General features: G+C 38.6%; 1 protein-coding gene across 13 annotated transcripts in view; it reads left to right on the forward strand.

Moving 5' to 3' along the window:
- Positions 1-14,012, forward strand: part of LOC104597470 (ARM repeat superfamily protein) — a 79,457-nt gene that overhangs the window by 15,663 nt on the left and 49,782 nt on the right. For all 13 annotated transcript variants that reach the window (XR_002022690.2, XM_088891123.1, XM_010259020.3 and 10 more), the window contains one exon: positions 3,275-3,448. Coding sequence is in view for 12 of the 13 variants with exons in the window: in XM_088891123.1 (XP_088747249.1) it covers positions 3,275-3,448 (174 nt within the window). In the remaining variant the exon portion in view is untranslated. The remainder of the gene's footprint in view (positions 1-3,274; positions 3,449-14,012) is intronic.

Here is a 14,012-nt window from a genome sequence, read left to right on the forward strand (position 1 = left end):
GGACCACCCAATATCAGGGCTCTCACTGATTCATATTCGGGTTTAGTTCCTGAAAGAAATTTAGCCACATACAATTCCTTTCTCTGCTTTTCCATAACAGTTACACCATTGGTAATAGGATGGTATATATTAAGCTCCTCACAAATGCTCACCATATCCGAGTAGTAATCTTCAAGAGATTATCTCCCTGCTGTAAGTTAAAGAACGGTTGAAATAACTGATATATCCTAGTAATATTATTAGTCCCTGAGTACATCCTCTTGACCTGTTCCCAGATCTGCTTTGAAGTATCAAGAAATATAAGAGCATTACTGATTTTTGTCTCCACAGAGTTCCACAGCCATGTTTTAATCTGTGCATCTTCTTGTAACCACTCCGAATACTTGGAATTATCAGTCCCTTTTTTTTATTATTATTTATCAGTGAGGTACTTTAATTTCTCAACAGCTGTAAGGGAAACTTCAACTGATTTTGCCCAAACAGCATAGTTTCCATTACTGTTCAACTTAATGGTGGTCAACATAAAGGTTGTGGCGTTGTGGGGGCCATAATATTTGATTTCACCTCCATCGTACTTCACTATTTTCATACAAAATGAAATCACAACTGAATTTCACTAACCTGATCACATTTACAGTTCACACATCCATCTTTCACGTCATTGAAAATCACTTCACAGTCTTAGTTTCATTAGGAAGTCGGTCCCACCAATCACAGAACCATATGAGATCTTCACTTCACAGTATTGAACAGAATCAAACATCACCTTTTTCTCTTGACTTTGATCCATTAGAGGGTCACAAAAAATCACTGATCACCTATCACAGCACCTGTGATGGATAGAACCACCACTAATCACCCAGAAACCCTGCTGAACCTAGTTTGATCCCCTGTAGCAACCAGTGACAGCCTTTTAGGAGAAACCCTAATCAGATTGATGGTAAGAATGAGCCCTAATCTGATCTCCCTCTTTTTACCTGCTCTGGTACCATGTGAAAATATGGTATTGGCTGCCACACAATCTTATCTTCCTTTCCCAGTCAAAGAAATTTGGTGTCCTCCTACTCCCCCTAAAATCAGTGCTTTTTGTTGGGAAGTATTTCATGGTTGTATTAATACCTTTGATGTACTTCAAAGGAAAAGACCAAATTGGTGCTTGTCCCCTAACTGGTGTGTCCTGTGTAAGTTGCATGGTGAGACTGCTTTCCACCTTCTAATATCTTGCCCTTTTGTCAGATTTATTTGGAATTGGTTTACTTTCCTTTTTGGGTGCAGGTGGTCCTCTCCTGACAGGGTGGAAGGTTTATTCAGCCCTAATGGTATCAATGGCATGAAAAGGAGGGGTAGGATTATGTGGAGGTGTACTAGAGCAGCAATACTTTGGACCGTTTCGGAGGAAAGAAATGATAGAATATTTGAAGGAAAAGAAAAATGTAAGGAACCTTTAGTTGAAACAATAACATTGAGGGTGGCACATTGGGTAAAAATCTTGAAGCTGTTTTCAGCTTTTAAGATCGAAGACTTTTTCAGGGTTTGGGGACTTATTGCTGCCTCAGCCTCATCATCTATGAGACAACAATTTTTTGAGGCTTGGTCTCCTCCAACAGATGGTTGGAAGAAGCTGAACTTTGATGGGAGTTGTGTGGGTAACCCAGGCCCTTCAGGCATTGGGGGGGCCATTAGAGATGAAAATGGACTTGTTAGTGCTCTGTACTCCGGTCTTATGGAGGAGGGTGATGTGGTAAGGGCAGAGTTTCTAGCTGCAGCATATGGGGTTGAGAAGGTTAAAGAGTTGGGTATTAACAGACTGATCATCGGGGGAGGCTCAAAAGCGGTGATAAAATGGTTGCAGAAAGGGGAAGGGGTGACATGGCAGTTGAAGAATGATTTCCGAAGATTTAAATGGATGTCAAGGAACATGTCAATCCAGGTGGGATGGGTTAGGAGATCTGCCAACAGTTTGGCAGATAGCTTAGCAAAGCAAGGGGTTCAAAGAACACATGTTTTGGGCACATTTGTAATTCTGTCCGGGGTCAGCTTACTAAGCCGATTTCTTTCACAGCTTCTTGTTGTATCCTAAAACTTTATAATTTATGAAAAATTTCAAAGTTATTGATAAAAAAAAAGGTACAGCAGAGCTATAGTGCAGTTCAAACCAGAAAAAAAGGAAGAAAGAAGGAGAAGAGAAAAACTGCCGATCTGTTTTAGAGAAGGATTAGACTGTCTTAATGCCCTCTAAGTAGTTGATCCACCTTTATATTCATAAAAAAAGATTTCTGAATTACAAATATGCCCCTGTTTATGATAAATAGTGGACATGACTGTCCATAAAATAAGATAAAAAGACTTCTCTATCCTGCTGCCCAATACACCCAGAAAGACTAATTCTTTTAACATTTATATTTCGAGGTTTGCTTAGAATGGTTTAATAACACTGTAAGAAAATGAAGCCCTTAAACTAAACTTAAGGCTTGAGAAATTGATCTTAACTTCATAACAATTTATCTGATAATAAAAAAGAAAAAAACAAATTACCTAAGAATAAGAATTCTTGCCATAGATCCATAAGTTGTCCGAAAACCAGTCACAACTTATCCAACTACCCAGGAGTGAATAGTTCCCATAATTTTCTTGATAAGTTCATCCACTGAGCAACTTTTGGTTCTGGAATACTCTCTGATTTCTCTCCTAAATGCACCAAGAAATTGCTGCAGGAATTGTACTCCATAATTTCCTTTCCCACTTAGGTATTTTGTTGAGCTACATCAATGGGTCTAAGACTGGTTAAAACCATATCTTTGACGTTTCCAATTCCTGTCTTCTTTAACTTTCCGTCCTTTGTAGGGAATGTTCTTCAGTGATCACTATAATTTTGTACTAGTGACTTTTCATTATTGCTTTAATGCATTTTTATCTTGTTACCAATAAAATAAAATAGAAAAAAAGAAAAACTTCTCCTCTTTGCTTTGGTTGGATATAGTACTGAATATCTGCTCGTAAGATGTTTGGTATCTGCTATTTGAGTTATAGATTAGGTAAATACCTTAATTCCTTGTTCTCTGTCACAATGTGTTTTCAGATTGAGTAGATAGAATGCAAATAATACAAATGATAGCTATAATTGCAATTCTTTAAATGCATCTGGATTAACTGTAATATCATGATTCATTTGTATTATTGCATTACTTGTTATCTATTTCAAGCTCTACTGTTGTTATTGTTGTTGTTCATTTGCTCCTTAATTTCCAGTTTCTGATCTGAAAAATATGTGCAGTTCTACATGGATGACTACACTGCTGAGCATTCTGCGAATAAAAATAGTGGTATAGGGACCAACATTTTTTTTTTGACTTGCATATCCCTTCTACTGGGACGCCTTGACAACAAGCAATTTGAAATTGCAATATCAGAATATGGATCACATATATCGTGTGTTGTTTTATCACAGGTATTTATGCAACTGCTGTTTATATTGGAGTTAATGCAATATTATGGATAAATTTATTTTGATAAGTAACAGAGTCAAGAAATTTTATCAAAGATGAGATAATAATGCACTGCAGCAAGCATGACTCTTTGTGCCCGTTTTGGAGGGCTTTCATGCAGCGGCTTTTGGCATGGTATGAGCCAAGAAACCTGGAAAGTCGTGAAGCCCTGTTCAGTAAAAATCTAGAAAGCCAAAAGATAGGCTTATATGAGCCCAAAAATCGACTTCCCAGTGATGCTATTGTAGGTAGCTTCTCGAAAGCAGCTCTTTCAGCACAGTTCAATCACCACAGAAGCCCTCCCAAACGGGCTCTTTCAAGGGATGAAAGCTGAGCCACGATATCATATATGTGTCCAAAGGTAGGGCTGCAAGTCATATTTCCTGATTCGAAGAATTTCAATACATCAGGCTTGGGTTAGCATTTTGGGCCATTGAAAATTTAACAAATTTTGATCCCAACCCAGCCAAAGTTGCATCCATATCCAAAGATCTACCTAGGGAGAGTAGACTCCCAATATGATATACCCTGGTCCACCTCATATCTTGCTAGAGAGTCTGCAACATCATTGAAAACTTAACAAATTTTGATCCCAACCCAGCCCAAGTTGCATTCATATCCAAAGATCTACCTAGGGAGAGTAGACTCCCAATATGATATACCCTGGTCCACCTCATATCTTGTTAGAGAGTCTGCAACATCATTACATGATCTTCTAAGTTCTAATCCAACTGAGCAAAGTGTTCATCCTCAAGGCTAAGTGATGTAGGATAGGGTAGGGGTCCTACAAATTTCAGATCTGGTGGTGGGCTTTGTGGGGTGAAGGAGAGGTTTGGGGGTGATTAAGAATGAAGAACAGGGATGGAGTAGCAAGTAGTTAGCTTGCTGTCCACCAAAGAATGAGCAAGAAGTTTGTTTTCAAAATCTTACAATTTACTATATATATTTTGAGCAAAGGTAAACTATAAATGTATTAATCAAAGGGTCCTTTGTACAATGAGAGTCTGTACAAAAAACAAACCAGGAGGACCTCAAAAAAAGGCCATCCTCAAAAAAGTACAATCAGGTGTATCATCCTTAAAATCTGTATGTATAGACAACCAACTTCTAACAAACTCTATGGCCATGTTGATGACCTTGGCTTCGGAGGAGACTTTGTGAAAAAATCCTACTGTTCCTTTCAAACCACAGCCCAGAGAATTGCCAAAGGAATGGAGGAGGAGGACCAGCAAACCTTTCCTTTATTTGTCATCTCTGGTACATGCCATGCCTCCAAGCGTGCTTTAACTGAGGCAGGCATGCACCAACTTAACTTCTGAATCTTTATGAAGTAGCTCCAGATCTCTGAGACAAACTTGCAGTGTAAAAACAGATGATTAACCAATTCCGTCTCCACACTACAAAGGCTGCGCCTCAGGTCACTGCAGATCAAACCTTTCCTCACCAGCATCTCTTTGGAAAGGCATTTCTCTAGAGCTGCCACCCATACAAAAAATTTAACTTTTGAGGGCGCCACTGTCCCCCAGATGGCCCGGGTAGGAAAAGGGACTTTATTTCCTCATACTATTGAGCTGTAGAAGGATTTTACTGAGAACTCTACTGAGCTTGGAGAAGAGCTAGGAGATTTCCTACCTGTTGAATCTCTCCAGTCATTTAAGTCCCTTCTAAAAGGAGTCCAACAGATGCTATTACCTCTCTGCACAAAAGAGTCAGCTACCAGCACCTCTTTATCAACTGCCAAATTGAACAAGATGGGAAACAGCTCTCTCTAGTCTAAGGGTCCAGCCAGCATCTGATCCTTCTTCCATCTCCTATTTTAAATCTGATGCCACTTCTGAAAAGGGTTGAAGCTCTGCAGATTCCTTTCCACAAACTGCACCTGTATGTTGATAGGGATGAACCACTTTCCCATCTACTATTATCTAGCCCATCTTTCTTGGCTATTACTTTCCTCCATAGGTTATTTGGCTCAGCAGCAAACCTCCAAAGCCAGCTACCTAATTATGTTAAAGGATTTTAAATTTCTTATCCCCAGGTCTCCTTGTGATTGGGGTTTGCAGATCTGACCCCAGTTCACAAGATGGTACTTGTGAGTCTTTCCAGCCCACCCAAAGAAAATCTCTCATCTTTTTTTCTAAAATCTCTACTACCTCCGAGGGGATTGGAAAAAGAGCCATAAAATAAGTTGGCAGGCTTGCTAAAACATTCTTAATAATAAGAGTCATCTTCCCACCAACTTCCCAAGTGGCCAATTTTTGATCCACCCTCTCTAAGATTGGGTTCCGGATGGCTTTGGATCTGCATTTGGCACCAAGTGGCAAGCCCAAATAGTTTGTAGGTAGAAGGCAAACTCTTCAGCCCAACAAATCAGCCAGACTTTAAATGTTAGAGACCTCTCCCACTGCTATCGTTTCACTTTTTGCTAGGTTCACCTTTAGGCCTGATACAATCTCGAACCAGAAAAGGAGATGTTTCATACTAAGAACTTGTTCCTCTGATGCCTTACAAAAAAAGAGGGTATCATCTGCGTATTGCAGAATAGGAATAGCAGTACCATTTGGCTTCACTTGAAAACCCTCCAACAGCTCCCTCTCCACAGCCTTGTCTACCAGTTTACTTAGACTTTCCATCACTATTAAAAAAGGAGAAGAGACAAAGGATCCCCTTGCCTTAATCCTCTCGAACTGTTAAAATTACCTCTCGCTGTACCGTTAACAAGCACAGAGAATCTTGGAGTGGATGTGCATACTTTTATCCAGCTTCTTCATCTTGAGCCAAATTGCATTCTTTCCAACAAATAATCCAGAAAGACCAATTGACATGGTCGTAAGCCTTCTCCAAAGTCTATTTTACAGACCAACCCACTCTTCCCACTTCTTTTCCTTGAATCAATTAGCTCATTGGCTATGAGAACTACATCATGAATATGCTTGTTGTGATCAAAAGCTCCTTGGTACTTGGAGATCAGGGAATCTATCACCTTTCTTAGCCTAGTGGCCAGAATTTTGGCCAAAATTTTGTACACACTTCCAACCAAGCTGATTGGTTTGAAATCCTTTAGTTCAGTAGCTCTTTTCTTCTTGGGGATTAGGGATATAAAAGTTGCATTTAAGCTTCTTTCCAAGGCTGCAGAATCATGAAATTCCTCCAGAACCTTTAATACATCAGCTTTAAGAAGCTCCCAGAATTTCTTAAAGAATAACATTGTGAACCCATTCGGGCCTGGAGCTTTTTCCCCTTCCATCTCTTCTAAAGCCTTCTTTACCTCTTCTTCTGAAAAGGGCTTTTTCTAAATCTGAGGCCTGCTGATCTGACAGAAAATCAAACGTCAAACCATCCAATTTTGATCTTCTCTTGCAGGGTTTGCTGAAGAGATCTTTGTAAAAACCAACAAAAGAATCTGGTTTGTCTTTCTCTTGTTCCACTAATTGACCTCCCATTTCCAGCCTATTTATGGAATTGATCCTTCTTCTTGCATTGGCTACCCTGTGGAAGAAGGTAGTGTTGTTATCACCTGCTTTCAGCCACATAGCTCTTGATCTTTGTCTCCATCTGACTTCATTTTGGTACATCAGGGAGTCAAACAACTTCTTAGTTGTGAACCTTTTTTCTTCTTTTCTCCTCTTCCAAAGACCTGCTTTCCTCCTCCGCATCAATATCAGCTATGATTTTCAAACACTCTTCCCTTTTTTCCTCATTACTCTTTGATTTTTCCTTTTGCCACGACTTAATTTTTCCTTTCGACCATTTGAGTTTTTTAAAAAATACATGGCTTGCTGAATCTTCAAAAGAAATTTCAGTCCACCACCTCTTTACATTTGCCATCAAATCCTTTGGATCCAGCCAGCAATGCTCCAGTCTGAAAGGGATGTGATCAGACACTGCCTTTGGCAAGGCTTCCTGACTGGAATTGGGGAAAATCTCTTCCCATTCAGGAGAAATCAGGAATCTGTCTAGCCTGACTAGGGATGGCTCTTCCTGATTATTGGTCCAAGTATATTTTGCTCTAGAAAGCGACAAGTTTATCAGGTCCCATCTCTGGATGAAACCCATAAATTTTTTCATACTTCTGTTAATTCTGGAACAACCTTTTTTGTCTGATGGAGTAACAATGGCATTGAAATCATCCCCTAACACCCAAGGTCCTCCCCACCTTTCTCTGACATAGTCTAACTCTTTCCAGAAATCATCCTTTAACCTGGAATGTACTGGCCCATACACCCCTGTCACTCTGCAAATTATTTGCCTCCCAAAGAAACTTAGCTGAAATTGAAAAAGCCCCCACATGTTTATCTAGCAACTTGAAGGAACTGGTATTCCAGATAAGTGCTACTCCACCTGCGGTGTTTAAAGCTGGAATTTAAGCCAATCATATGGATCGAAACCCCCAACACTATTCACTACTCTGAAAGGTAACTTTTGTAATTTTGCCTCCTGTAGTAACAGAAAATCTGACCTTTTTTTTTGTTTTTCCTTTAAAAACCCCCAATTACTATTCTTCTTCTGCCTGAGCCTAGGTCTTGGACATTCCACGATGTTATTTTTACATTTTCCATTATTAATTTCTTGAGGAGTTATTACTTCTTCACTTCCTGTGCTATCGTTTAAACCCCACACCAGCCTTAATAATTCCTTCGATTGCCTTCTATTATTCTTACCCTTTTCAACTAAAATTCTATTTTCAATGGCCACCAAGAGGGCTTTAGTTTCCTCTTCCATCCCCTTGAAAGAAACCCCCAAAAATTCTCCAAAGTCGAGAAATTTGGACATAACCTAGTTGGAATTTGGAAATTTCATTATCTTCTATGTACCTTAAATTCACTTGTTATGGCCGAGTTTGCTGGACCTCGTTGGCTGGAAGAATTACTGCTAACGGTTCTGGTGCTGGCTGCATCTGGGCTTCTGCTAAAGAGGGCAAACCTTCAAAACCGCCGTTGTCTTCTAATACTGCTACAGGCAACGCTAAAGCCTCTTGACTCTCTAAGAGGGGGGAAGAGAGTGCTACTGAAACTTTTGTGTGGCTTATATTCTCTAAGATACCCTGCTTTGGAGCTGCATCCCTAGTTGAGGAAAGTGCCGCCTCTTTTGCCTTTGAACCCCCTCCTAGCAGACTTGCACTTGGAAGATTCACATCGTCACTGTTCACTTCTCTTGGATGAACTGAGGGAAGAGTTTATTTCCTGGAGTGGAACTCCAAATCCTTCTCACTCTCGTGCTGTCTGTCTTCACTCTATGAGTTAGATGCACAATCCCTCTAGCTATTTTTTGGGTCCGGGAATAGCCAAGGAAGATGCACTTAATGGATCGTGCATCTAACTTGTCCTTCCTGAGGCCTAGATTATGGACGAAGCAGACACACCAAAAAACCCGAGGAGAAAGAGGAAACGAACACAAGGTGGGAAACAAGGTAGTGAATGGGGAATGACCATCAAGGATAGACGTGGGTATCCGATTAATCAAAAAGCAAGAAGTAAGCACCACATCACTCCAAAAGGGTTTGGGAACATTCATGTGATGCATGAGGGATCGAGCTGTTTCCAAAAGATGATGATTCTTTCTCTCAACCACCCCATTTTGTTGTGGGGTGTAGGTACATGAGGTCTGATATATAATGCCATATTGGTCTAAGTATTCTTGAAATGATGAAGAGAAACATTCGCAACCATTATTGGAACGAAAAATTTTAATGTGAACACCAAATTGGTTGCGAATCTCAGCATAAAATTTTTGGAAGATGGTAAACAATTCACTCATTTCTTTCATTAAATAGAGCCACATCATCATTGAATAATCATCAACAAAAATGAAAAAAATATCTATATCCATTGTATGACATCACTTTATAAGGACCCCAAACATTTGAATGAACCAAAGAAAAAGGACTCGACACACGGTTATCAACCCTAGGACTAAAGGGAACACGATGATGTTTCCCCAACTGACACAACTCACAATCTAAAACAGAAAGTTGACTCAATGAAGGAACCAAAGACTTCAAAACTTTCAACGAAGGATGACCAAATCGACAGTGCCACTGGAGAGGAGAGAGATGATTGGAGATTTGTTGATGTTCTTCTACCACCGTCAAGATAATACAATCCACCAGCTTCATGCCCTCCACCAATCTTCATCCCCGTCTTGAGATCTTGAAAAACACACGAAGAAGGGTAAAAAGTAATAGAGCAATTGAGTGACTTGGTCAACTTACTAACAAACATAATGTTAAACGGAAATTTAGGGCCAAAGAAAACTGAGGATAAAGATAAGGGGGTCATGTTAGCATTGCCAACACCACAAATGGAGGATGTGGAACCATTAGCAAGGGTAACAGATTGTGATGTTGAGCAATGAGAGAGGGAAGAAAACACACCTAGAGTTCCAGTCATGTGATCGGAGGCTCCAAAGTCAATAATCCAGGGATTGGGTGTGGATGCCAAAAAAGCCATACCTGAGTGTGCGAAAGTAGCCATGTTTTGCTGAGATGTGGATTGGACAAACCTCTCATACTCATCACGGGGAACACTCACCATCTTCTTCCCGGGAACATCTGTGGATGTAGGAGGCATCTGATCAGCTGAACGACTCTCTTGTTTGAAACTGGTGTCACTAGTCATGGCATGATTGGCCCAAGTTGAGGGTGGAACATGCAAGTCATAGCAATAATTAATGGTATGTCCATCCATACCACAATGAGTACATCTCCTCGGACCTGAGCCACGTCCTCTGCCACGGGCTCCCCCTGAATCTCTACCTCTAGTATGACCACCACCACGGTTATATGTAGGTCCACCACCACCACTCCGGCCATATACCGGACCACTGCTACCACTACGGCCAGACTAAGCTCCCCGAGCTCCACCTCTAACACCACGACCCCTTGATACTGCAAAGGCTGATCTATCAGAAACATTAGAGTTCTTAGTAGATCCAATGGAAGTCCTCTGAAGTTGAGCAAACACCTCTTCTAAGGAAGGGAGAGCTGATCCTCCTAGTATCTGAGCCCACACTGGTTCATACTTAGATTTCAACCCCACCAAAAATTGAGTCACATCAAGCTGTTCTCTCTGTTGTTGCTGAATTTTGACATCAAAAGTGAGGGGGTGATAAACATTCAACTCATTACGAATGTTTCTCATACTAGCATAGTACTCCTCAAGACTCTGATTGCCCTGTTGCAGATTAAAGTATTCCTGATATAGCTGATATACTCTGGTTGTATTGTCTCGACCAGAATACAACTTAGCATGGTCCCACACATCTTTGGCAATGTCAAGAAACATGAAATTTACACTAATCTTGGGTTCCATACTGTTCCATAACCACGTGATAATCTGTGCATCCTCTTGTTCCCAGTCATCATACTCATGAGAATCAGTGGAGGGTTTCTCTTCCCTTATGTGTTTCACCTTCTTCTTTGCCTTCAGAAAAACTTCTACAGATTTAGCCCAAGGAACATAATTCTCTCCATTCAGTTTAATGGAGGTCATTTGAACATTCAGGTAGTCAGTAGGTATCATCACATTAGATTTGCTATCACTGGTATCTCTCATTGCTGAATTCTGTTATTATTGAATTTGGCACACTTCATACTACTTGATCACACTGGTTTCAGCACTTGTTATTGTTGAAGATTGCACTCTTTACACCACAAACCCTATCCCATGACTACCTGAAATCTCACCACACTATATGAGGACCACTCCCCCTTCGAATCACACTAAAAAACAGCATAAACCCTAGCACACTACAGTCTGAAATCCCACCATACGATCTGAAACATACTTCCTATTTGATTCATAACAAAAATATGCATAGAAATCTCTTGCCTCATCACCCGAAAAACAAACCACACAAAAAAGAAATCAGACCACACAAGACACCCACTGCACCACATGAATCAACCCTCTTCTCTTCATCGATTAGGGGAGGGCTTCTTAGAAACCACAGCAACTGAACATGAACAACACAACTGGAGGCATAAAGAGCTTCAAGGGAAGAGGGCGACCACTCCTTTTCAGCCCTTTCCCTTATCTCCAATCGATGGCAGAGAAATCAAGAGAAAACCCTAGACTGAGTGCGCAGAAAACAGAAATCTGGGCAGATCTGAGTTGTTTAGTTGTGCTCTGATACCATATTATGATTCGGCCTACCCTTGAGTTCTGTTAGTCTGATAACAGCCAAGAAGAGAGAAGAAGAAAGAAGAAAGAAAGAGAGAGAGAGAGAGAGAGAGAGAGAGAGAGAAAAGAGGAGAAAAGGAGAGAAGAAAAGTCTGGTTCGAATGTGAGAAAAAATCTCTCTCCCATTTGGCCAGACATGTTTTATGTTACTAACATAATGGAAAAGACACGTGCCCTTACTTAAGTGAGGGGCACTATTTCTAATATAATATCACAGATCAACAACCTCAACATAAGTATAAAGACAGAAATACCCCTACATACTCGACACTAACACAACCCAAGCTGCCATACTACCAAGTTGCCATAATTGACAATTTCTCTTGTATCAATTATGGATTTATGGCAGCCCAAGCTACCTTTGGACGATGCCAACTCTTACAATTTACTATATGATTGATTATTCATGATTTGAATCTTATGTCTAGGTCCTTTTCTACAAAAATCGTAAGGTTTGATTCATGATTGTTTGAATCCTCACACCTCCCCTTGGGATGCTTGTAACAGACATTTATTTTCGTGCTGATGATGAATTTTAATGAACTTCTATCTATCAAAAAAACCATAATTTTGTTTATGGTTCGACTATCATATTGAAAAGACATGATACGAGAAAAATTTGTAACCAATGAACCGGTATCATAAAAGTGGTAACCAATCAGGGAGTATTTATTAAAATTCATGGGGAGGTTTTGATTGGTCAAAAGTCTTCCAAATTCATGTGCAGCATAGATTTTTCTTTTTGTTTAATATGGAGAATATATAATATTAATAGCATGCTCAAATTTTGTATAAATTTTACAAAAAATTCTATATTTTTATTTTACCATTTAATTCATGACGTAATAAAGGTTGCCTATTTGACAAGGAGGAAAGTACAATTCTGATATATTTTTAGAACTTTTTTTTTAATCTTGTGGTCAAATTAATTGGTTAGATTGGTCGATCCATCATCCAATCTGAATTCTAGGTCCATTTACCACCAACCCACTTTCTTGCTAAAAATCATTAACTTGGTTAATAACATGGTGACCTAACTAATTGAACCATTTGACCTAGTTAGTGTGGTCATGAACTCATGATTTAGACATTAATGTTATTTTTTCCTAATTATTTTTATCCCAATTTCATCATTAATGAAAATAATTCTTATTTCATTTATTTTTTAATATGATAAATATATAATATTAGAGATGCGCCCAAATTTTCCTACAAGGTTCTACATTTTTTTAGAACTTTTTGTGTTTTATTATTTGATTATCACATCATGGACTGACCCATTTGACCTGGAAGATTAGGTTGTTGACCCGCTATCTAGATACCAAAATGAAAATGGTTTCATTTTTAGATCGGTTTTAAATTTTGTTTTTCATTAACATCATTATAAAAGACATTCTTGTTTATCTCACTTATTTTTGTTTAATATGATTAAAATATAATATTATAAATGTCCCAAAATTGTTCCATATTTTTTTTGTTTTTCTATTTTAAAAAAAATTATTTTTTTAACTATGACATCATGGGTTAACCCATTTGACCTGAATGGTTGAACCACTAACCCACCGCTTAGGTAGGAAAATGGTTTCATTCCCCTTCGGTTTTAAATTGCACTTTCCATTTCTATCATTAGTAAAAATATTTCTTATTTATCATACTTATCTTTTTTTAATATGACAAATATATAACAATAGAAATTGCACTTTCTTATTTTTTTTTTAATTTTTGTATTTTTATCTATTTTCATTTTTTATGGCATCATGGGTCAACCCATTTGATCCAAATGGTTGAATTGCTTTCCTACCACCTAGATGGAAAATGTGGTTTTTTTTTTAGGTCTGTTTTAAAGATACACAAGTTTTTATACCATTAAGATTGTTGTGTAAGGATTTAAGTGGTGGAATTTATCAATTTAATGATAAGAAACAAAAGTACTTTAATGTACGATTCAATGAGAGAGAGAGAATGATATTTAATGGCTTAAATATGGAACTTAATGAGTGGTAATTGAATGTACTGAATAGAAGATTTAATTACATTTTCTGCCCTCACAATGGAAGAGAACTCTTGTAATTTCATTAAAAAAAATTCAAGAGGGGTATTTTAGTCAAAAAATTCCAGAAACCCAAGGCCTCATTCACACTTTTTGTAGTTGTATAGATGTATGTTTCATTTTATGTTATATGATATATTATATATACAAGTATTATAAAATGACATATTATAATATAATATTTATATTTATATAAATCATAATATATTATATATATATTATATGTCATATGATATCAGTGTTTAAAATTCAACATAGAGGCTGACCCATTTTCCTTCCAGGTGGTGGGTCAATGAACAA

The sequence above is a fragment of the Nelumbo nucifera genome, chromosome 7 (genome assembly GCF_055504915.1).
Source record: "Nelumbo nucifera cultivar China Antique chromosome 7, China Antique-T2T, whole genome shotgun sequence".
Taxonomy (NCBI): Eukaryota; Viridiplantae; Streptophyta; class Magnoliopsida; order Proteales; family Nelumbonaceae; genus Nelumbo; species Nelumbo nucifera.